This window comes from Bufo gargarizans, chromosome 3, assembly GCF_014858855.1.
Source record: "Bufo gargarizans isolate SCDJY-AF-19 chromosome 3, ASM1485885v1, whole genome shotgun sequence".
Lineage (NCBI taxonomy): Eukaryota > Metazoa > Chordata > Amphibia > Anura > Bufonidae > Bufo > Bufo gargarizans.
The window spans coordinates 206,110,888-206,137,494 of NC_058082.1; the positions used below are offsets into that span (position 1 = coordinate 206,110,888).

The 26,607-nt window shown below is 43.3% G+C and overlaps 1 protein-coding gene across 3 annotated transcripts in view; it reads right to left on the minus strand.

Annotated features, from left to right (window-relative positions):
• REV1 (REV1 DNA directed polymerase) overlaps positions 1-26,607 on the minus strand; it is a 91,624-nt gene that overhangs the window by 13,203 nt on the left and 51,814 nt on the right. For all 3 annotated transcript variants that reach the window (XM_044286960.1, XM_044286958.1, XM_044286959.1), the window contains exons 12-13: positions 25,925-26,044; positions 15,643-15,863 (exon numbers count right to left, since the gene is read on the minus strand). In XM_044286960.1, the coding sequence (XP_044142895.1) occupies positions 15,643-15,863; positions 25,925-26,044 (341 nt within the window). The remainder of the gene's footprint in view (positions 1-15,642; positions 15,864-25,924; positions 26,045-26,607) is intronic.

Genomic DNA, 26,607 nt, shown 5'->3' on the forward strand with positions numbered 1-26,607 from the left:
TAGTCTTATTATCTTTTGGGAGACACCTATGTCATTTCCCGTCAAAAAATGACTTGCTGCTTGAATAAAAGTAACTTTAAGTCAAAATTTGCCAGGGGTATAAATAATTATGGGCAGCACTGTATATCTGATGACATTTAGTAAACAGTATTATCTGTACATAGCACTACTGAGCAGGTATGAGTAAATCTCCGAGGGAAAGTAATACTTAGTAATTATATTATGATTTATGGTACTAAAACGATGGCTTCTGCCAGATGCCAATTTGCTTCCTTAGAGGGGTCACTAAAGGCTGTAATACACAGCCTGATGTGACAGACAGTTGTCAGGCGGGAAGCGTTCTTTCCCGGCAATCGCCTGCTCGCTGGCTGAGGAGACCGTTGCTATTACATGCAGCAATCTCCTACGCAGCATGGGGAGGAGCAATCGCTATGCCATCGCTCATCCCCATGCTATATAGTTATTTGCTGACGTTAGAGCTGTAGCTAACTATTATTTTAGCAATCAAGTATTCTACCAATTATTTTTACGATCAATCGAGTAATCTAAGAAAAAATGCATTAATAAAAACTCATCAGACCCCCTGCCATCAGTCCCCAACACCCTTCGTTCCCCCCTGTGCGATCAGCCCAAGTGCATCAGTTCTCCCCCAATGACTTCAGCTCTCCCCCACCCCAGTGCCATCAGCTCTCTCCCATCCCAGGGCCATCAGCTCTCTCCCACCCCAGGGCCATCAGCTCTTTCCACCTAGTGCCATCAGCTCCACTCCCCCTTGTGCCATCTCTCCCCTAAGGCCGGGCCACACTTCAGTTAAACCACGAATGCGAGGTCCGTGAAAGCCCAGCCTGCCCCCCTCCTGACACCCGGAGTGCACAGCATCATTGGTTGCTATGATGCTGTGAACGCCGGCCTTAGTCGCGCCCCCACCCCCTCGGTGTCACCAACTTACTTTTCCAGCAGGGGTGCTGCCGACACTCCATACTTCCGCGCTGCTCTGGGCCTGACATCACACAGAGCGTCAGTCAGGTCATGGCGTGCGTACATCAGGAGATCAGTGCAGCGCGGGACAATGGACGTCCTGTGGAGTGTCCGGAGGCCCCCTGCTGGAAAGGTGAGTATTCCGAGCACATTGCGGGTCAGCGGGAGACCACGTAGCAGGATTACTAGTAAGCGCTTCACTCCCGCTCCGTAGTCACGTGATGCAAACGAATCCTCGATGCCCAAAATTTGCATTGAGGATTTTTTTTTGTATCGAGTAATCGTTGCAGCCCTAGCTGGCAGCAGATAGTCATGATTAAACACCACAATCTGTCGCCGACTCGCCTGCAAAAGTTAATTTTTATTTAACATGTCAAAAGATTTGGATCATCGGGCAATCAGCGGCAGTATTACACTGCCAGATCATTGCTAACAATTTAGCAATTATCTGATGAAGAATCTCAGTGTAATACAGCTACCAGTTACATCACATTTTATGCCTCTGTTTGACATATACGTTAGAAAAAAAAAGGATAGAAAAATTCAGCACACCACATTCTTGTATCCTGCAGAGTCCAGTTAAAAAAAAAAAAGTATACTTTTTTTTATATACAATGGAACTCTATTGTGAATGGATGCCACTGTATGGCATCTGTCTGGGGCATCTGTTTAACATGTAAGTTTTTATACGTTAAATGGATATAAAAAAATGTGATGTGAATCCAGCCTTAGGCCTCTTTCACACTTGCGTTGTCCGGATCCGTCGTGTACTCCATTTGCCGGAATTACACGCCGGATCCAGAAAAATGCAAGTGAACTGAAAGCATTTGAAGACGGATCCGTCTTCAAAATGCTTTCAGTGTTACTATGGCACCCAGGACGCTATTAAAGTCCTGGTAGCCATAGTAGTAGTGGGGAGCGGGGGAGCAGTATACTTACTGTCCGTGCGGATCCCAGGGCGCTCCAGAATGACGTCAGAGCGCCCCATGCGCATGGATGACGTGTCCATGTGATCACATCATCCATGCGCCCTGACGTCATTCTGAAGCGCCCCCCGGGAGCCGCACGGACAGTATGTATACTGCTCCCCCGCTCCCCACTACACTTTACCATGGCAGACAGGACTTTAGCGTCCTGGCAGCCATGGTAACCATTCAGAAAAAGCTAAACGTCGGATCAGGTAATGCAACCTTTAGCTGAACTGAAGACATCCTGATGCATCCTGAACGGATTTCTCTCCATTCAGAATGCATGGGAATAATCCTGATCAGGATTCTTCCGGCATAGAGCCCCGATGACGGAACTCTATGCCGGAACAGAAGAACGCAAGTGTGAAAGAGCCCTAAATGACATCAGTTTTGAACTGTGGGGCTGGACACTGAGAACCTTACCAATCACTAAAACGAAGGGGCAAGAGCAACATTTACATCTTAACCCCCCAACAGTTCATTAAAAATGGAAAAACCCTCAAGAAAATTTTACTTTTTTATTGTAGATTTTGAATGTACGACTGAAGCAAATATTTGGGTGACTGAAGTGCACTTTAACTCCTTAGTGACATTACTAATTTTAGTCTTAAACTTCAGTAAATGGCATATATCATGTAGACATGAAGAGAACTTAATACAAGGCTAATGTATTGTCATTGTCCATATTGCTTACTTTGCTGACTGATTCATTTTTCCAGCACATTATACACTGTTAGTTTTCTATTAGGGATGCAACGATTAATCAACGTTAAATCGATAATCGATAACTGGATTCGTTGTCAACGAATCCAGTTATCGAATAATCGGCCGATTCGTTGCTATGCGTGTGGGAGTGGGCGGTCAGGCGCTATGCCTGCGGGTCCTTGAACTTTAAATCACTGCATCTTTATTAACTTACAATGAAGCTCCGGTAACAGGCAGAGCGGGCGGCGGAATAACGTCACTTACTCATGTGACACGCCTGCTTCATTCATAAAGTGGGCGGAGCATTACGTGAGTAAGTGACGTTACGCCGCCACCCGCTCTACCTGTTACTGGAGCTTCATTGTAAGGTAATAAAGATGTGGTGATTTAATGTAAAAGTTACTGCCAGTTAAAAAATACTGCTATGAGCAGCGGGGCCGGGGCTGTTATGGGGAGGGGGATCTGTGGATGGCACTGTTATGGGAAGGGGGGGGGGGGGGGTCTGTGGATGGCACTGTTATGGGGAGGGAGATCTGTGGATGACACATATAACATAAGATGCTATATAGTGCCTTCCACAAATGCCCCTCCCCATGACAGTGACATCCACATATCCCCCCCCCATAACAGTGCCATCCACAGATCCCTCCCCATAACAGTGCCATCCACAGATTCCCCCCCCCATAACAGTGCCATCCACAGATTCCCCCCCCATAACAGTGCCATCCACAGATTCCCCCCCCCATAACAGTGCCATCCACAGATTTCCCCCCCCCCCCATAACAGTGCCATCCACAGATTTCCCCCCCCCCATAACAGTGCCATCCACAGATTCCCCTCCCCATAACAGTGCCATCCACAGATTCCCCCCCATAACAGTGCCATCCACAGATTTCCCCCCCCCCATAACAGTGCCATCCACAGATCCCCCCCATAACAGTGCCATCCACAGATCCCCCCATAACAGTGCCATCCACAGATCCCCCCATAACAGTGCCATCCACAGATCCCCCCCATAACAGTGCCATCCACAGATCCCCCCATAACAGTGCCATCCACAGATCCCCCCCATAACAGTGCCATCCACAGATCCCCCCCATAACAGTGCCATCCACAGATCCCCCCCATAACAGTGCCATCCACAGATCCCCCCCATAACAGTGCCATCCACAGATCCCCCCCATAACAGTGCCATCCACAGATCCCCCCCATAACAGTGCCATCCACAGATCCCCCCCATAACAGTGCCATCCACAGATCCCCCCCCCATAACAGTGCCATCCACAGATTTCCCCCCCATAACAGTGCCATCCACAGATTTCCCCCCCCCCCATAACAGTGCCATCCACAGATTTCCCCCCCCCCATAACAGTGCCATCCACAGATTTCCCCCCTCATAACAGTGCCATCCACAGATCCCCCCCCCATAACAGTGCCATCCACAGATCCCCCCCCCCCATAACAGTGCCATCCACAGATCCCCCCCCCCCATAACAGTGCTATCCACAGATCCCCCCCCATAACAGTGCCATCCACAGATCCCCCCCCATAACAGTGCCATCCACAGATCCCCCCCATAACAGTGCCATCCACAGATCCCCCCCCTATACCAGTGCCATCCACAGATCCCCCCCCCCTATACCAGTGCCATCCACAGATCCCCCCCCATAACAGTGCTATCCACAGATCCCCCCCATAACAGTGCCATCCACAGATCCCCCCCCCCATAACAGTGCCATCCACAGATCCCCCCCCCCATAACAGTGCTATCCACAGATCCCCCCTCCCATAACAGTGCCATCCACAGATCCCCCCCCATAACAGTGCCATCCACAGATCCCCCCCCCCCCCCATAACAGTGCCATCCACAGATCCCCCCCCCATAACAGTGCTATCCACAGATCCCCCCCCATAACAGTGCCATCCACAGATCCCCCCCCATAACAGTGCCATCCACAGATCCCCCCCATAACAGTGCCATCCACAGATCCCCCCCCTATACCAGTGCCATCCACTGATCCCCCCCCCCCATACCAGTGCCATCCACTGTTTTTTGTTTTTGTCCAGATTATTCGATGAAATTATCGACAACTAATCAATTATTCATATAATAGTTAGATGCAGCCCTATTTTCCATGGTTACGACCACCCTGCAATCCAGCAGCGGTGGCAATGCTTGCACACTATAGGAAAAAGCGACAACCTATGCACACTCTTGCGGTAGCAGCCACCAGAGACCTTTTCTTATCGTGTTCAAGTACCGCCACCACAGCTGGATTGCAGGGTGGGCGTAACTCCTGGATACGAGCAGTGTATAAAGTGATAAAAAAAAAAAAGGAGGCAATATGGACACAGTTCAGATGGACGGCCACACTGGACTTAGTATTAACTAATAGACCTGACAGAACAACAGATGTGCAGGTTGGGGGACACCTGGGAAATAGTGACCATAAAGTAATAACCTTCCAATTGTCATTCAAAAGAGTGTTTCTTCAGGGAGGAACAAAAATACCGAACTTCAAAAAAGCTAAATTTAGCCAACTAAGAGAGGCCATAGGCCTAACTAACTGGGACAAGGTCCTCAAAAATAAAAATACAGCCACAAAATGGGATATTTTTAAAAGGATCTTAAAATCTAATTGTGAGAGGTACATGTATACCTTATGGGAATAATAGGTTAAGGAACAAACAAAAACAATGTGGATAAATAGAACTGTAAGGAAAGCAATAAATGACAAAAAGAAAGCATTTAACCCCTTTAGGACACAGCCATATTTCACCTTAAGGACCAGGCCATTTTTTTTGAAAATCTGACCAGTGTCCCTTTAAGTGCTGATAACTTTAAAACGCTTTGACTTATCCAGGCCATTCTGAGATTGTTTTTTCGTCACATATTGTACTTCATGACACTGTTAAAATGAAGTCCAAAGAATTATTTATAAAAAAAAAATACCAAATTTACCCAAAATTATTAGAAATTGCAAATTTCCAAGTTTCAATTTCTCTACTTCTATAATACATAGTAATACCTCCAAAAATAGTTATTACTTTACATTCCCCATATGTCTACTTCATGTTTGGATCAATTTGGGAATGATATTTTATTTTTGGGGGATGTTAGAAGTTTAGAAGCAAATCTTGAAATTTTTCAGAAATTTTCAAACATCCACTTTTTAGGGACCAGTTCAGCTCTGAAGTCACTTTGTGAGACTTACATAATGGAAACCACCCAAAAATGACCCCATTCTAGAAACTACACCCCTCAAGGTATTCAAAACTGATTTTAAAACGTCGTTAACCCTTTAGGTGTTGCACAAGAGTTAATGGCAAATGGTGATAAAATTTCATAATTTATATTTTTTGGGCAAATTTTCCATTTTAATCCATTTTTTCCAGTAACAAAGCAAGGGTTAACAGTAGGGATCGACCGATATAGATTTTTTTAGGGGCGATACCGATAATTTGGGAATTTTCATTTTTGAAAAAAAAATAATAAATTCCTACACAAATTTGCTGAAAATTAATGTTTATTGTTAATGTGTATTTTTTTTTGTAAATCTTTTTTTCATTTATACCTAATATTTTGGTGTTTTAATTTTATTTTTTTAACTTTTTTTTATTTTTACTAACTTTTAGCCCCCTTAGGGACTAGAACCCTTGTCCTATTCACCCTGATAGATCTCCATCAGGGTGAATAGGAGCTCTCACTGTCCCTGCTGCTCTGTGCTTTGCGCACACAGCAGCATGGAGCTTACCATGGCAGCGAGGGCTTCAATTGCGTCCTGGCTGCCATGGTAACCGATCGGAGACCCAGGATTACACTGCTGGGGCTCCGATCGGAGGAGGGGAGAGGGGATCCTGTGGCCACTGCCACCAATGATTAATACTGGGGGGGGGGGCTTACTGCGCCACCAATGTTTTTAATGTGGGGGGCTCACTGCACCACCAATGGTTAATACTGGGGGGGCGCACTGCGCCACCAATGATTAATACTGTGGGGCTTGGGAGGGGGGGGGGGGGCGCACTGCGCCACCAATGAAGATAAATCTCATTTATTCAAATTGAACAGAAGGCGGGAGCTGGCTGCTGAATCACATAGCCGGCTCCCGACCTCTATGAGCGGTAGCTGAGGGGTTAACTACCGCAGATCGCAGCTACAGCTCATAGAGGTCGGGAGCCGGCTACGTGATTCTGCAGCCAGCTCCCGCCTCCTGTATATGAATAAATGAGAGACTTATCTTCATTGGTGGCGCAGTGGCCACAGCCCCTCCCCTTCTCTTGTCCCCTGTCCTCCCATTGGCTGCAGCGGCAGCAGCAGCACAGGGGGAGGGAGACACTGCTTCCTTCTCCCCTGTACTGCTGAGGGAACACGGAGAGCGCTGAGAGCAGCACGATCTGTGTTCCCAATACGTTATCGGAATATCGGCAAAATAAATGCTGATAACAGTCAAAATCCTCAATAATCGGCCGATAATATCAGTAAACCCGATAATCGGTCGATCCCTAGTTAACAGCCAAACAAAATGCTATATTTATTGCCCAATTCTGTAGTTTGCAGAAACACCCCATATGTGGCCGTAAACTACTGTACGGGCACACAGTAGGGCGTAGAGGGAAAGGTGCGCCATATGGTTTTTGGAAGGCAGATTTTGCTGGACTGGTTTTTTTGACACCATGTCCCATTTGAAGCCCCCCTGATGCACCCCTAGAGTAGAAACTCCATACAAGTGACCCCATCTAAGAAACTACACCCCTCAAGGTATTCAAAACCGATTTTACAAACTTTGTTAACCCTTTAGATGTTCCACAAGATTTAATGGAAAATAGGAGATACAATTTCAAAATGTCACTTTTTTGGCAGATTTTCCATTTTAATAATTTTTTTCCAGTTACAAAGCAAGGGTTAACAGCCAAACAAAACTCAATATTTATGGCTCTGATTCTGTAGTTTACAGAAACACCCCATATGTGGTCGTAAACCGCTGTACGGGCACACGGCAGGGTGCAGAAGGAAAGGAATGCCATACGGTTTTGGAAGGCAGATTTTGCTGTACCTGTTTTTTTTTTTTTTTACACAATGTCCCATTTGAAGCCCCCCTGATGCACCCCTAGAGTAGAAACTCCAAAAAAGTGGCCCCATTTTAGAAACTATGGGATACGGTGGCAGTATTGTTGGTACTAGTTTAGGGTACATATGATTTTTGGTTGCTCTATATTACACTTTTTGTGATGGCACTGTTATGGGGAGAGAGATCTGTGGATGACACATATAACATAAGATGCTATATAGTGCCTTCCACAAATGCCCCTCCCCATGACAGTGACATCCACAGATCCCCCCCATAACAGTGCCATCCACAGATCCCTCCCCCATAACAGTGCCATCCACAGATCCCTCCCCCATAACAGTGCCATCCACAGATCCCCCCCCCCCCAATAACAGTGCCATCCACAGATTCTCTCTCTCTCTCTCTCTCCCCCCCCCCCCCCCCCCCATAACAGTCAAGGTAACAAGAAATAACTGTTTTGGCACAGTTTTTATTTTTGGTTATTTTCAACATTCATCTGACAGGTTAGATCATGTAATATTTTTATAGAGCAGGTTTGTCACGGACGCGGCGATACCTAATATGTATACTATTTTTTTATTTATGCAAGTTTTACCCAATGATTTCATTTTCGAAACAAAAAAAAAATAATCATGTTTCAGTGTCTCCATAGTCTGAGAGCCATAGTTTTTTCAGTTTTTGGGCAAATATCTTGGGTAGGGTATGATTTTTGCGGGATGAGATGACTGTTTGTTTGGCACTATTTTGGGGTGCGTATGACTTTTTGATCGCTTGCGAATACACTTTTTGTGAGGTGAGGTGACAAAAAGGTGAGAGCCATACTTTTGTCAGTTTTTGGGCAATTATCTTAGGTAGGGTCTCATTTTTTTTGCGGTGTGAGGTGACGGTTTGATTGGTACTATTTTGGCATACATACGACTTTTTTATCACTTTTATTACCTTTTTTGGGAAGTAAGGTGGGCAAAATTTCAATTTCATCATAGTTTTTTATTTTTATGGCGTTCACCGTTCAGGTAAAGTAACATGACCGTTTTATAGATCAGGTCATTACGGACGCGGTGATATCAAACATGTGTAGGGAATTTTTTATTTATTTTTTCATTTTTAAAATCAGTGATAAATGTGTTTTTTGATTTTACTTTTTTTCCACTTTTTTTACCCAGACCCACTTGGTTCTTGAAGATCCAGTGGGTCTGATGTCTGTACAATACAGTACAGTACACTATATAGTATATTGGAAAAAGATTTTGTCCAGCTTGTGGTTGTGGTAATCCAAAAAAGGCTTTATTCGATATTCAATAAAATCCAGGTACAAAAATGCAGAGTCTACATGTTTCGGGCGCAATTCAATCTCAGCCCTTACTCATGACTGTTTCAATAACACTGTTGAGTTTACCTTTAGGCTAGGTCTACACGACGACATTTGTCGCGCGACATTTTGTTGCACCAATGTCGCGCGACAATTTTTATAATGGCAGTCTATGGTGTCGCACTGCAACGTGCGACATGCTGCGACTGCGACGCGACAGTCGCAGAAAATCCATTCAAGATGGATTTTTCTGCGACTGTCGCGTCGCAGTATGTCGCATGTTGCAGTGCGACACCATAGACTGCCATTATAAAAATTGTTGCGCGACATTAGTGCAACAAAATGTCGCGCGACAACTGTTGCGCCCTATCTGTCGCGCGACTTTTTGTCGCGCAACAAATGTCGTCGTGTAGACCTAGCCTTATAGAGAGGAGGGGGAGCTTCCTCACCTGAGGCAATCAGGCTGAAGATCAACCACTCCCCTCCACAAAGGTGTACATAGATAAAAACATACCAAAAGAATAGTCCATATAAAAAACTAAATTGAAGAAATAGGAAAAAAAGAGATGAATTGCCAATTAATATTGCAGAATTAAATCCAGTTTTTTGTTTAGGCCTTGTGGTTGGCGATTTTCTAAACAGAAAATCTAATATGATTCTCTGTTTAAGCGTTTCCTTTTTCTGTTCTTATTGGTTTTTTAACCTTTTCAATACCTTGTACTGACATATAGGAGACATCACCACCATGTACCATAGCAAAATGGAGACTTGCCGCCGATATGTTGCGGTTCTCATGGTGCGATATGTCTGATATATGTTTTCTGATACGTGTTTTTATTGCGTTTGTTGTACATCCTACATACTGCAGCATGCAAACATTTTCATATATTTACAGCAAGTGCAGATGGAGTGTCCATATTTATAGTTTCCTTTTGTTGACAGCCATGTACTTTTTGTTGTTCTAGATTTATCATTTTTGAAAAGGGATGGGCTCACAAAGCTGGCTACGGTGGGGGTTTTCCGTGCTGCACATTTAATGCCTTTTTGTGCCATTGTTGCCCATTTTTTGTCACATGCTAGCAGTGGGAAGTGCTTTTTAACAATATTGCAAATGTGGATATATTCATTGCTATATTGTGTGACAAAAATATTTTTCTTATCACATTTGGAAATCTCTCTAGTTTTTTGTCTCCTAGTTCCCACATGTGTAGCCAGCAATGTGTTTCTGTTCATATTTGAAATATCTCTGCATTTTTGTTCATATTTGAAATATCTCTGCATTTTTTCTAAATATGCTCTGTGTGCTAACCTTCTCATAATTTCTTGCGCCTCTGTCTCATAGGCTGTCTCGTCGCTGCAATTTCTTCTAGCCCTGAATAGTTCTCCTTTGGGTATATTTTTGATGGTGTGAGTAGGGTGGCATGATTTCGCATGCAATAACGTATTTCCTGCTGTTGGTTTTCTATATGTGCTGGTGTATATGGAGGCTGTGGCGGAGTCCCCCCTGAGACGGAGATCCAGGAACTCTATGTTCCTGGCGCTGTGTTGAACAGTAAATTGGATACCGTTCACACACGCGTTCAGATATTCTGCAAAAGATGGTATGGCCGCCACATCCCCAGACCAGATAAAGATCAGGTCATCGATGTAACGGCCATACCATCTTATGCTATCTGAAAATGGGTTGGTGTCGATGAGGAGAAAGCCCCTCTCCCACCATGCCATGAAAATATTAGCTATGGAGGGAGAGAACTTGGCCCCCATCGACACCCCCGATGTCTGCAGGAAAAACTTTCCATCAAACAAAGTAATTCCGTCTCAGAAGGAAGTCCACCACAGCCACCACTTATTCTGTAAGCACTGCCGAAAAATTTCCAAAATTCTCCAAAAACCACCCTAGAGAAATGTTAACCAGGTTATGGGGGATACTAGGGTAAAGTGCAACCACATCCGCTGTCACCCATAAGTATTCTTGGGACCACTCTAAATTTTGTACTGCTTGTAAGACGGATTTCGTATCCCTCAAAAAACCAGGGATATTTGGGATCAGGGGTTGCAGTAATGAGTCTACCCATTGGCAGAGGCGTTCTGACTATGACCCTATACCCGAGACGATTGGTCTCAGGAGAGGGGGGGAAATTTATTTGTGCACTTTTGGCAGAGCATGTAAAATTGGAATAACTGGAAATGCAACAAAGATATAGTCATGTTCTTTTTGGTTGAGAACCAGAAAGAATTAAAAGATCTGTTATTACATGGATTTAACATAGGTGTTCTCAACCAAAAAGAACATGACATGTGTCCTGAAGAGGTTAAATCACTAAAACAGGAGGATAGTGAGGAAGCCGTAAAAAACTATAAAGGAAATTTTTTAAAAAAAAAGACAAATAAAAGCAGCCAAACTAGTGAGAGAGATTAATTGCCAAAGAGAGTAAAACTAACCATAACATTTTCTTCAATTATATAAATAGAAAAAAAGTATAAATCTGAAGGGGTCGGCCCTTTAAAGAGTAATGAGGGGGGAGTTGCAGAGAGCGGTGGGGAGAAAGTAAAGCTATTAAATATTTTTTTTCTCCACTGTATTCACTAAAGAAAATAAACTGTCAGATGAAATGCAGTAAATTCCCCATTAAAAGTACCCTGCCTGATCCAGGAAGAAGTACAGCGGTATCTTAAAAAGATTAAAATGGACAAATTGCCAGGGAGTAGATAGCATACTAAGAGAATTAGGGCTGCAGCTAACGATTATTTGAATAATCGATTAGTTGCCGATTAATTTCTTCGATTAATCGGGAAAAACGACAAAATTACAAAACAGAGGTTTATATGATCTTACTTGAAAAATTATGTTCAAAGGCCATATTAAAACAAATTGTGGACGACACTATTATGGGGGATCTGTGGACGACACTATTATGGGGGATCTGTGGGCGACACTATTATGGGGGATCTGTGGGCGACACTATTATGGGGGATCTGTGGGCGACACTATTATGGGGGATCTGTGGGCGACACTATTATGGGGGATCTGTGGGCGACACTATTATGGGGGATCTGTGGGCGACACTATTATGGGGGATCTGTGGGCGACACTATTATGGGGGATCTGTGGGCGACACTATTATGGGGGATCTGTGGGCGACACTATTATGGGGGATCTGTGGACGGCGCAGTTATGGAGAGGGGGATCTGTGGACGGCGCAGTTATGGAGAGGGGGATCTGTGGGCGGCGCAGTTATGGAGAGGGGGATCTGTGGGCGGCGCAGTTATGGAGAGGGGGATCTGTGGGCGGCGCAGTTATGGAGAGGGGGATCTGTGGGCGGCGCAGTTATGGAGAGGGGGATCTGTGGGCGGCGCAGTTATGGAGAGGGGGATCTGTGGGCGGCGCAGTTATGGAGAGGGGGATCTGTGGGCGGCGCAGTTATGGAGAGGGGGATCTGTGGGCGGCGCAGTTATGGAGAGGGGGATCTGTGGGCGGCGCAGTTATGGAGAGGGGGATCTGTGGGCGGCGCAGTTATGGAGAGGGGGATATGTGCACTGTTATGGGCATAACAGTGCACAGATCCCTTTCCCCATAACAGTGCACAGATCCCCCTCCCCATAGCAGTGCTAAACACAGACCCCCTCCTCCCCATAGCAGTGCTATACACAGACCCCCCCTCCCTATAGCAGTGCTATACACAGACCCCCCCTCCCTATAGCAGTGCCATACACAGACCCCCCCCTCCCCATAACAGCCCCGGCCCCGATGCTTATAAGTCAGACTAATCACGTCTGCATCTTTATTTTACCTTTTTACAATGACGCTCCTGTAACAGCCAGGCAGAGCGGACGGCGGCGCAACGTCACTCACTCACGTGACGCACCTGCTCCGCCCACCTCATGAATGAAGGAGGCGGAGCAGGCGCGTCACGTGAGTGAGTGACGTTACGCCGCCATCCGCTCTGCCTGGCTGTTACAGGAGCGTCATTGTAAAAAGGTAAAATAAAGATGCAGCGACCGCCCGCCCGCATAGCAACGAATCGGCGATTATTCGATAACTGGATTCGTCGACAACGAATCCAGTTATCGAATATAATCGATTACATCGATTAATCGTTGCAGCCCTAAAGAGAATTAAGTAATGTCATAGCCAAACCCTTATTTCTGATATTTGCATACTCTATACTGACAGGGAGTGTTCTACATGATTGGCGCCTAGCAAATATGGTGCAAATATTCAAAAAAGGGTCCAAAAACAGAGCCCAGAAACTATAGGCTGGTAGGTTTAACATCTGTCATGGGTAAACTGTTTGAAGGTTTTCTAAGAGATGCTATCTTGGAGCACCTCAATGAAAATAAGCAAATAAGGCAATATCAGCATGGCTTCATTAGGGATAGATCATGTTAAACTAATTTAATCAGTTTCTATGAGGAGGTAAGTTCTAGACTTGACAGCGGCGGATCAATGGAGGTCGTATATCTGGATTTCTCCAAAGCATTTAACACTGTACCACATAAAAGGTTAATGTATAAAATGAAAATGCTTGGACTGGGGGAAAATGTCTGTATGTGGGTAAGTAACTGGCTCAGTAATAACTACCCTCTGTTTTCTAACAGTACATACTCAGATTGGGTCACTGTCACTAGTGGGGTACCACAGGGCAACTAAAGTAATAACTGGAATGGGTGGACTACAGTACCCAGATCAAAATTAGGGTTATTCACTTTAGAAAAAAGATGACTCAGGGGAGATCTAATAACCATGTATTTTTTGCCTTCCTCTGGATCAACTTGCAGCATAACAGGCTGAACTGGATGGACAGTCGTCTTTTTTCAGCCTTATAAACTATGTTACAATACATTAGTAAGTGAGTTGTATTACCTTTGTCTACATGATAAATGCCATTTGCTGAAGTGAGACAACCCCTTTAAACACAAGTAACTTTTTCCACTTCTGTGTTCCATTAGTCATACTCATAACCTTTACATTTTTTTCTTCAATTTAACTATAGGAGACCTTGAATTTTGCTGGACAATTTACAGGTTTTTTTTGTTTGCACCATAGCTGCCAGGTTTCACACAGCAGGCACCCAGACCTAATGCCTACAATTAGCAACAACGATGACTGTAGACACTTAATGCCTCAGATGCCATGGTTAGTTGTGATCAGTTTCCTGCAATGGGAAAGCTATAAAAAAAGAAATCCATAAAACTGGCGGAATTAATTTTTTTTCCAGTTTCACCCCATTTGGATTTTTTTCCAGCTTCCTACTACACTGTATTGTATGATAGAAGCCTTCACTTTCAACTTTTTTCACTGCTGACACACTTTCTAAAGGCTATATCTCCTGATGTAGAGGGGCTAATTGCTGTGATCCTGGTCTTGTTTTAAAGCTTAGATTTCCAGCTTTCAAACAAGACCTATATCTTTAGCTGTTACACAGCACGAGATAATGGTTAAAAAGCAGCCCTCACCCCTCACTCTGCTACCCAAGCTCTGCTCAAGCTGAACCGTTACGCCTTTTCACAGAGCCTAAGAAGAGTTCAAGCAAAATTGTTAGGGTGTTTCTGGGATTACTAAAGGTTTTTAACAGAAATGTTCATGTAGTTGCATATTTCATGTACATCCTGCCCATGCTTCTTTTTCAATATTGTTTCCCCAATGTAAAGTAATTACTCTGGTTTGCTTACAACCTGTATGTATTACTTCTGGGCTCTGTATCCAACCAAACCAATGACTTCTTTCAATCCAACAGCTCCAGCACCACCCCTAGCAACTCCCAGCTAGTTTATAGCTCCTCCCATCCAGCTATCTACATAGACACTCCATTATCACTGCCCCAGTTTCTGCTTACAGGCACATGGACATAACATCACAAGAACTAAGAAACAGCTGCATGGAGATCATGTGGTCATGTGACCACAGCCTAGACTGGAAGATAGGAGCAATAAATGTAAAAGAAATACATTACAAAATTACAGTCATCCTTATACATGATTATTTTTAAAGATGTTGATGCAAACCAGAAAACTTCTAAGGCCTCTTTCACACGGGTGTCGTGGGTGAGGGCCGGATTCGTTCAGGTGGCATTGCGGGAAACCTACGTGAGTAGCCACGCAATGAGAGAAAAAAAACTGAATGTAGTACCCATACCCGAACTTCTCTGAAGTTCAGGTTTGGTGTTCTGTAGATTTTATTTTCCATTATAACATGGCTAAAATGGAAAATAAGAGCATTCTTTAATACAGAATGCCAAGTAAAATGTCAATTGAGGGTTAAAAATAAAACAAAAACATTACTCACCTCATCCATTGATCGCGCAGCCGGGATCCTCTTTGTTCTTCTTGAAGGACCTGCAAAAGGGCCTTCGCTGACATCAACATGGTGAGTGCGCTGACATCAGCGCAGGTCCTGCTGAATGAAGATAGAAGGTCCTTCACGCATTGCACCCGTGCGGAATACTCACCCGTGTGAAAGGGGCCTAAGAGTTTCATAAGTCAAAATTTCTTCTCAGTAGTAAATACTAGTATTTATGTGATGCATACAGCAAATACCAAACACATAGTCAAATATAAAATTGCAAAAAAAATTTGATCAAAACATCCAAAAACATAGGATAAAGGACGGTACCTTTGTAAACCGGATGCCATAGTTTATTTCAGCAGATACGGATTTTCTCTCTTTCTCTTTTCTAATAGGCCGATCATCTAATCCTCTGCAGAATCTGTACAACATCTGGCCAGTTTTTGGCCCAAACTCTTTCTGAAGTTTTGACATTGTAAGATTTTGGAGATCTCCACAGGTTTTTACATTTAAAGATGACAATTTATACTCCATAGATCTGCCAACTCCTGGACATAAAACAGCAAAGACAAAAAATAATAAAAAATACTTTCATTGAGATGCTGTGCCACAAGTTCAGAAATCTAACAGAAAATCTATGATAAACCAGTAGCTTATATAACATTTCACATTCTTATTTTTCGGGGTAAAAGATGTGCTGGTTATTTATCTTTTTTGTTTGCCTGTTGTTAGGAACTTAGGTCATTGGCTGTGCTTTTCAGTTTTAGGTCTGTCTGTGGTTTGTGTTGCTCCACCACATTTATGAAATGGTGCTCGGTTTTGATAAATTTGGTGCAGGTGTGATGTGGTTGTGCCACAAAGGGTTGCCTGGTGTGGAGATGCAACTTTTTTTGCGACTTTTGCAAAAGTCGCATATAATAAATGCGCTATAAAAAAGACATCTAAACACTAAACTTGTCCTTAATAATATACCACTTCGAAAAGTGGCGAAGCCTGGCATTGGGGGCTTAACTTTAGCAGAATTTTGCACAATAAAGGCATGCACCAAAACATCTGACAATTTTCTGTCAAAGTCACGCACTACGAATGATAAATGTCTACCCACTGTTAGAAAATGAAAACATGGCACTCACCATAAAGAAGTCTTCTTTTATATAATCCACAGTGTACAAAAAAGCAGGACAGGAGGAAATAATCTGGAGAGCAGGCGGTCTACGGCCATTTCGCATACACAGACGCTTTCTCAAACCCTTGATCCCATCCTGCTTTATTTGTTACACTGTAGATTAAATCAAATACATTTTATAGTGAGCACCATGTTTTCATTTTCTAACTGTGGATCGATTTGCACACTTGTCTTTTAACATTGAGTACCAGCGCAGTATGTATAGCCTGACCACTGCATGTAATGTGTGTACAGTGACGACTGTGAGCTTCTTTGTTTTGGATTGTGTCCAGAATCTTTTGGCTCTGGTTTTATTGCGTGTCCTGTGGTACTGTCACGGTCTCTCCTGTGACAGGGGTCAGAAGATCTAGGAGACTGGCTGCACGTGATGTGATCTGACAGCCTCTCTGGTTTCACTCTTCTGTGTTGTTGCTGGGTATGACCACACCTCTGGTCTCAGGTGTAGCTTAAGTGGTCATTCTGAAGGAGAAAATGAAAAATATATAGTATAATGCCGCCTGATTATACCAGACACTACATTCCCAAATCTTATGTGTGTGTACACATTCCTAAAGTGGGGGATAGACTCACTTGGGTGAGGGGCTATAGAGTAGATGAAGCAAGCATTGGTAATGAATAACAGATTTTGGCCAAGAAGAACATGAAACAAGCATTATCGATATATGGAGATGTCCAATGGGGTTGTAGAGAGAGTTTAACCTATCTAATGAGGATAAGACAAGTATGTAAAGTTTAGGATGGTTATGTGTATAAGATAAGTGTGGGCCTCTCCCCCCCTTTGAGCATTTTCCTTTGGGCGATTGAAGCTGTTGATGCTCCAGACTAGCCGCAATAAACCTTATTCTTCCTGAAGAATGCGTTTTCTGAGTGGTTTTCCCACAACATTTCTCAGATACTCAAACCCTACGTGCTGGCAGTGTGACCATTAGGAAAATCTCAGTAGTGCAGGCCTGCACAAATTACAGGTAAGCAGGCACCTTGCTTTGCTAAAGTCTGTCCGCACAGTTTTTTCCAGTGGCCCCATAGTCCAGTAAGTAGTTTTTTTAATGTTTTTTTTTTTTTTTTTTGCCATTCTGAGGAAGTGTGACATTTATTAAGAGAATATTTATGAGTAAAGGGCAACAGTCAGGTTTGCGTCACTGCTGTCCAAATCTAAAATTGGATTAGATATATTTTTAATCAATCAATTGATTAATTAATTGAATAATTTTTTGGTCCAATTTCAATGGGATTTGGTTCTAAATCTCTAAAGAAAGAAGATGCGGGTAACAGATAGTGAGCCCCACTACTGTCCAGCGCTGGTTGTAAAACCTGTGTGAGAGAAAGTGATACCCTATTGGTTACGGACCAAAGCCTCGGTTTCGGACCAAAGTAGGAAGAGGTCAGTTACGGTTAGAGGCACGGCTCATTGGTTACATAAACTCAGTGCAAAAGACCTGTATGAGAGAAAGAGATACCCTATTGGTTAAGGACCAAAACTCGGATTCAGGCCAAAGTAGGAAGGGGTCAGTTCGCAACGCGGCTCATTGGTTACTTAAACCAATGCAAAAGACCCAGAAAGCGCGTACATAATCCCTTGGGTGATGTATTCTTTTGTACATGTCATTGCAATTGTGTTGTGATTGCTGTGTTAACTGTCTGTACTAACCATTTGTTGCATACGCTGAGTGATTGAAACTCTACATTTTGGTAAGCAGACACACCTTTGGTGTGGTGTTTTGGACTTTACTGTGCGCACTGTGGAGTAGTAAAATCCGTGACTGTGTTGTTCCCTCAGCTTGCATTAAGGTAAGGGGACACTTGTTGTGTAGTGAGTGGGGTCAGTAGACTTTAACCTGAGCAAGGCAAGTGAGGTGACGTAAACTAACTATTGTACTAACTGGTGCCATATTTCTCGGATTGGTACCTAGCAGAGCATTGCACATCGTTCTGCTGGAGCGTTTGTGACCTTGAGTTACTCCTCAATTAGAGACATTACTAATATCTTTTACGATTTGAGATTATGATCAGACCATGACATCTCCATTAACAGTCATGTGTCAGGAATACCCTGAAGATAAAACGGACTTAGAGAAGCGGTGTGGCAAGTGGCACAAAAGGACGTTATCACTTACTGTCTCCTGGCCAGAAATCCAAATCCAAAATCATTTGCATACATATATTGAAGCCACCACATCAGGGAAAGACCAGTGACTACAAATACAGTTGCTGAACAAAATGGAAAAAAAAAAACAACAATAGGGAACAATAAGAGGCTTCATGTATGCCATCTACAGATGGTGATGAACAAAAGCCTACTGTAGCCCCATCTGCCCTCCCCCCATATCATAAAACCCCCAACTATAGTGAACTGCTAGTGCCAGCTAAACAAATCTCTACTGACAGTGACTCGGCGGGACACATGGGAGATATCCCACTACCTGCTGAGGGATATAAGAATCCCCCAGTAATTGTAAAGGATTCTAAGATCAGGGCCAAGGTTGAAATGGGAAGTAAAAACACAGAAAAGGAAGATAGCTCTTCAGAAGAAGAGGGGGATTTATTCAGGTTTGGAGTTAGGAGATAATATATGGATTCATGTTTCTGGTTTAGTTTCTCTTAAAGAACCCTCGACAACCGTAAAGCAATTGACTAAACTACTTAAAAACAAACAAACAGTCTGTGTGAGGGGAGAAAGCCAAATAAATCAAGTCTCCCTGGTTCAAATGTCAAACAGTTTGAAGTTACACAGACTCCTAAAGTCAAAGCCATCTCTATGTGCCACGCATGGTGGCTAGGTGACAGTCTATTCACTGTATTATTTTCCCTTATAACATGGTTATAAGGGAAAATAATAGCATTCTTTAATACAGAATGCTTAGTAGGTGGTCAATTAAGGGGATAAAAAAAAATTAACTCACCTTCTCCTCTTGATCTTGTAGCTGCCGGTCTCTTCTTACTTCTTTAATCATAAGCTGCCGGCTAAAGGACCTGTGGTGACGTCAGATCACATGGTCCAATCACTGTGGTGATTAAAGTAGTAAGAAGAGACCGGCAGCTACGCGATCAAAAGCAGAAGGTGAGTTAATTATTTTTTAACCCTCAATTGACCACCTACTATGCATTCTGTATTAAAGAATGCTATTATTTTCCCTTATAACCATGTTATAAGGGAAAATAATAACATCTACACAGCACCAATCCCAAACCTGAACTTCAGTGAAGAAGTTCGGGTCTGGGTACCACAGTCAGTTTTTTATCACACGCGTGCAAAACACATTGCACCTGCGCGATAAAAACTGAACAACGGAACGCAATCGCAGTCAAAACTGACTGCAATTGGGTACCTACTCGCACAGGTTTGCTGCATTACACCTGGGATGCATCCTGAACATATCGATCATGCCAGTGTGAACTCAGCCTAAGGGTATGTTGATTGGCATATAAGACCTGATAGTAGATTTCCCAGTTTACAATTGTGAGTGAGAGTGTCTATGGAGTCAGTTAGGTGAAGCTAGAGGGGCTTCTGTGTAGTCTGGATGCACCCTCCTCCTCTCCATAGGGGATGGGGGATGGGGTATGGCCGGCATAGACAGAGGTAAGAAGGAAGCTAGGGAATTAGTCAAAAAGTTCTTGAAACGATGACATCGGAAAAATGCCAAATGAAAGTGGAGGTGGGGAGAGGTGCTGCTGGTTGTAGAATGGTTAACAGATGGAAAGTCTAAAGAGAGAAAAGAGCAAACCTTCAGGGCTTTGTTCTCTAGCAGGGAGTCAAAATATGAGATGGATGAAAGTAAGTGATATGGGTCAAGGTATGTGATAACCTCTGGTTAATCCAGTACAATGTGGAGGTTTATGAATTTGATGTAATGATATTAAGATGTTTGTTCTCTTTCCTAGGAGATGAAGATGCTGTGACATTTACCATTACTTTATTGTGTGAATGAAGAATGCATGGAAAGTAGGGTGTGATGTGTGGTATAACAGAGAATGTCAAAAGTACTCTCCTAATAACTATAGATCGTAATCGGATATCCTAAAAATAAAAACATAAAATAAATTGGATAATAGAAAATCCACGTGGTAAAAAATATGTAATATTGGTTGAATATGGTTCTTTAATCATGACAATAACTGTTTGATGTGTTTTATTTTGCAGCTGTATTTAACGGACGTCGGGAACGCTTGGAGGCTTCTTGCTAATTACTTTTACTTTCTCACAAATGTTTTATGTTGGGAAGGTGTTATGTCAAAAGGGGCCCTTTGTCTGTTTTATGTTGGTATTGTTTTATATTATATATGTTATGTGTTGGGACATCTGATTAGGACCAGTGCTCTGTTATACACCAAAGCAGAACTGACTGAGGAAACATGGTACATTTCACCAGACCCCAAGGGGTGATGTAAAGGGGAGGAGGAAAGGTGGGATATTGTAATGGGTGGACTTCCATTACATCCTATCTACTGATACATGATCCTATAGGTAGGAAGATCCTTCTTAATAACAACTGCAGAACAAGATGTACAAACAATCAATTGTATCTAAACCAAACACTGAGATTTCTACAACGCAGCAAGAGTCCTTCTTTACATCTAACGATAGCACATGCAGTGACAAAAAACTTCAACAAACTCCCAGTGAGCACATGTTTATTTTAAGTCTCTCTCCAGGTAGGAAACTTCCATTTTCAGCAGCATTTTAAAGGGAAAAACAATCAGGTGGAAGAATGGGTTTCCAGAGTATTTGCATCAACAGAATATAAGGGGAATCCAACCTTTCAATTTAATAATCCAGACAGTTTCTTGTATTTGGTTTAAGGTTATTCAAAGATGGATCACCTTGGACAGGATATGCTGCCTCTACCTAAACTGATGTTGTCAAGTAAGAACCACTCTCTCCAGCAATGTCAGTGCAGAAGACGGAGCTGAAGGCACTCGCTGAAGTTTGTAAGATGGCTCAGGGTAGGACTGCGAACATTAATATAGATTCTAGGTATGCCTTTGGTATCACCCATTATTATAGTGTAATCTGGAGGAGCAGAGATTTTGTTGGATCCATGGGTAAGCCCATCAATAATGAATGTTGAATGTGTGAAAGGTGTTTGATGCCCTGATGCTACCTGAGGAGCTAAAGGCTAAACTATTACCTGAAGCCTACTGTAAGTGGGGGTCTATGTGATACAGGCTGGTTTAGGGCCAGTAGACTTCCAAAATGTGAGTCCGATACAGGCTACAGAGGCTGAAGGGAAAAATGGAAGCAAGACGTAGAAGTGATGAGTGAGAATGAACTCTGGAGGGTTGTAAACTCTACCTCTAGAAGGCACTCTACACAATGAGGATGGATTTAGAGCATGGGTAAATCAAGAGAGGGAATATGTGATTGGGTTCAGTGGTGGATGGCTCCTGGGTTCAACAATGCTGCCACTAGGTTAGTTGAAGGTGAATGCTGTAATAATGATGGAAGAACTATGGGAGTTCCAGGAAGGCGTATGCCCAGGTCAGCTTACCCATTTCAGAGACTGCGTATTGACTACATTCAGTTACCAAAGGTAGAACAGTGTGAATATGTCCTTGTCTGTATTGATCTCTTTCCAGGATATTAAAAAACCTGGCCTGTAGCAAAGGCAACAGCTACGAAGATACTGGCTGAGGTAGTATATAGATATGGGGTTCCAGAGAGGATGGAGGGTAAATACATTGGGTATGGTAGAGAGATAGAATAATGAATTATTGAAAGGTCAAGGCAAAGGGAAATTTTGTCACTCCATAGTTCTGTATTCAGGAAGGATCGTGCCTCAGAAGAATATCTTCTTGTCACCGTATGAGATATTCTTGGGCTATATTATCTAGGACAGGGCTATACAGTATTATCTCCAACAGGCCCAGATACTGTATTTCTGATCTTACTACCTATTGTTATGGTATGTGGCTTCTGACCCATGAGGATCAGAGACACCAAAGTTGGGAAATGGGCTCTTCTTTGTACAAGATACAGGCTGTACTAGTAAATCAGGAGAGAGGTTGTGGTCTTGGACAAGTTTGTGGAGATCTGTAATACAGTCTATAACAGGCATCCTCAAACTGCGGCCCTCCAGTTGTTGCAAAAGTACAACTCCCAGCATGCCCGAACAGCTTACAGGTATCAGCCTACAGCAGGGAGTTGTAGTTTTACAACAGCTGGAGGGCCGCAATTTGAGGATGCCTGGTCTAGAATGTATAGTTCTTTTAGAGAGGAGCAGTGAAGACAAGCTGCTAGTGTGACATCTGTATCGGAGTCCTACAAAACCAACTAATTGCTGTAGATGACTAAGTGTGTGATTCCCTTCCAGATGTGAATTCAGTGGCTTTACCTTTCCACAAACCCTGTGAGCATTGATGATTGGGCAGGTGTTAAGAGACATAAGGAAAACTTTGAATTACTGATTTGATCACTTCAAAAATTAGTGAAGCGTTTGAAGGAGAAACCAACTAGAGACACACCGACCAATACGAATACATCTAACTAAAAGGGAAACACAAGGAGAATCTTCAGTCTCTGCATTGAGCTGTTTATTGGACTTCTGAGGTTTAAAGGACATTTAGGACAATACATTTATTAATAGTCATATGGCTACTGTAAAAATTTGATTGTTTGATATGTACAAATTGTTCAAATGATTCCAACGTTTTCTATTCCTATTACTGAGGAGGAGCTGATGACACCATATTGCTGAAATTTTATACTGTACAATGTGAATAAGTGGGTGTTAGGCTTATTAGTGTTAGTGATTTATAATGATGTCAATATAACGTGTATTTTCAGATTTAGCTGCATATAGATTAGGAATATTAGTAGGTTTCGTAGAAGTATTGTGGTTGTGCCGGCCAGACTCTTTGGAACTTTACTTCCGATTCCAGTTTGGTAAACCATACTAAAATCGGTGTAAAAAAGTATGGAGAGATTTTGTAACCTCATTAACATGGAGTGAAGATACAAAAGAGAAAGGTCTCAAAGTCACAGAAAAGAGGGAATTTAATATATGTTATTCTAATGATGGGAATGGGCAAAGGTTGTAAGTTGGTCAAATATGAGAGATGCTGTACTGATGGATGTATATTGGCAATGTAGTAGACTCCCTGGAGACTGGTCAGGTGTGTGTCCAATGGTTTAATTAATCCACCCCTTGTTGGTAATCCCTAAGCATGCATGGGTTCCAGGTGAGCATGTGCGAATCAAGAAAAATCCATATTTTGCTCCAGAGGAGGTTCCAGATGATTTTAAAATCTTTTCAAAAGCTGAAATGTTTTTTGCAAGTTGGTTGACTCCTGGAGTACAAGCAGCGGCAAATGCAAAACGGATACAGAAAAACAGGTAAGAGCTATTAAAGTTTATAAATATTACAGATGAGGCCTTTAATGCCATCAAGGAGGAGCTCAGAGGTCAGAGATTGACAACGGTACAGAACAGATACGCTCTCGACATGTTTCTCGCTTCTCAAGAAGGAGTTTGTGCAGTTATTGGAGACTCTTGCTGTACTTTCATCCCAGTGAATGATGATGAGCAAAATGGGACTCTTGTTAGGGCCATCGAGCACCTCCATTCCTTGAATAAGCAAATGATTGATGAAGCTGGAGTTACAGGTTACCTGTAACATCGTGTGTGTGTGTGTGTGTGTAAAAATATATGGTATAATGCTGCCTGATTATACCAGACACTACATTCCCAAATCTTATGTGTGTCTACACATTCCTGATGTGGGGGGTGGACTCAATTGGGTGAGGGCTATAGATTAGATGAAGCAAGCATTGGTAATGATTAACAGATGTTGGCCAAGAAGAACATGAAGCAAGTACGCATTATCCATATATGGAGATGTCCAATGGGGTTGTAGAGAGAGTTTAACCTATCCAATGAGGATAAGACAAGTATGTAAAGTTTAGGATGGTTGTGTGTATAAGATGAGTGTGGGCCTCTCCCCCTTTGAGCATTTTCCTTTGTGCGATTGAATCTGTTGATGTTCTCGGCTAGCCGCAATAAACCTTATTCTTCCTAAAGAATGCGTTTTCGGAGTGGTTTTCCACAACAATTCCTACTCCTCTATTTAGTCTGACCTCACCCATCATGCTATGCGGTTGATAGCTACTTTTGGTTGTAAAGAGCTGGTGTCTGGTTCTCCTCCGAGTTCCTGCCCGTCTGTATATTTTGGAGTTCAGTGTCTTTTCCATATTTCTTGTTTGTGGTTCTCCCCTACCTTTTGGTATTAGGCCTGACGGAGTCTCCTGTTCCTTCAGCCCAGAAAGAACAGGTCATCTCTTGTCCTGACACTATTTCCAGGGCCCCTTAGGGTCATATAGGGCCCTAGGTTCCAGCGTATAAACATTCCTACCAACAATGTCTGTTCATACTTATAGTAGTCAGGGCTCGGGTTAGGAATTCTCTAGGTGGTGACCTTTCCCCCTTTCCAGGCCTAGTACCTTTTCCCTTCCCTCTTGTGGTTGCTGTGGAGTTATCCTCCCACACCGCTCTGTAACAGGTACATTGTATTTCCTGAAGTAGAACAATCCTCACAACAATAACAGTGATCACAATGTATCAAAGTCTTGTCCAATGCAAATTTAAACAAAATAAATAAATCACACGAGTGAAAACTGCTATATTATCAGAAGCCTGACAGCAAGTGACAAATTAATATTTGATACAGTGGCGTAAATACTGACTTAAAGGGGTTGTCCGGGTTCAGAGCTGAACCCGGACATACCCATATTTTCACCCAGGCAGCCCACCTGATGTTAGCATCGGAGCATCTCATGCTCCGATGTGCTCCCTTGCCCTGCACTAGATAGCGCAGGGAAAGGGCTCTTTTGTTTACAACAACACACAGCCAGGCGGAGGCTAACGCCCGGCAGTGTGTTCTGTGACATCACCGGCTCAGATGGGTGTGCTTTAGCGCTGCCCTAGCAGTTTTACTGGCTAGAGCAGCGCTAAAGCCCGCCCATCAGTGCCAGTGACGTCACTGGGCTTCCTGGCAGCCCCATGGAGAGCCCGGTTTATCACCGGAACTCCTGAAAATGCCTTTGCCCTACGCGATTTAGCACAGGGCAAAGGAGAGCATGAACTGCTCCGATGCTCAAGTCGGGAGGCTGCCTGGGTGAAGATGGAGGTATGTCCGGGTTCAGCTCTGAACTCGGACAACCTCTTTAATAGGGTTGTCCAGAGTTTTTAAGTGATGGCCATCACTAGCTAATCAGTGGCCGTCAGACATCCCCCACCTTAGTGATCAGTGGAGGTCAGCACCAGAGCTACATAGCACCAGCAACATTGCAGCGGTGGGAGCTCGCTACTACGGAGTTGCTCCCACTGAAGTCAATGGGAGCAGTGTTTTAGTTCCCCACACCCCCACTGATCAGCTACAACTTAAAAAAAAAAATCATGGATATCCGAGTAATTTTGTAAAATAGAATTACCTGGTAATGTACTAACTAGCTGACCCCTAATAAAATCATCAACCTGCTCAGGCTTTAAGTGATATTGTCCATCTGGCTTCGCTCTTCTGGTTGCCATTCTAGCCAAAAGAATATTGGAGGCTAAAAAAAAAGGAAGAAGAAGAAGGAAAAAAGTTAAAAAAAATATACTATGGGTCATATACTAGGAGCTTGTGATGTTATCCTGACGCAGATATTCATAATCATGTCATCACGCCACCAAAGGCCAAACGGAGGCCATAGGTCGGAAGAGGCCTGTGGCCTCATGAGTGACGCTAGGGAGGCTCGTCCCAGTCACTGCCTGCCATTGGCTGAAACCCGAATTCCCCACCGGAAGTTTTCATCCGCGCACGGGTAGAAGCAGCTGCGGCAGTGCGGGGACCATGAGGGAGCGGGGAGCCAGGTAAGTAGAATCAGTGAGAGGGACCCAGCATATGGGGGGCATTTGTTAGTGTTGGATAACCCCTTTAAATTAAAACACAGAAACTGTAATCACACCATATGATGGGATCAGAATCACTGACAGACAGATCTCACCCCCTCAAGATTTAGTGGAATTCTGCATATTAAAATGTACTAGCAAATTACGCTCTGTGTGAGAGAGGGATTCTGCAGTCTGGACTACACAGACGCGCATGGCGTTATGATGGATAATGCTGTGTGCC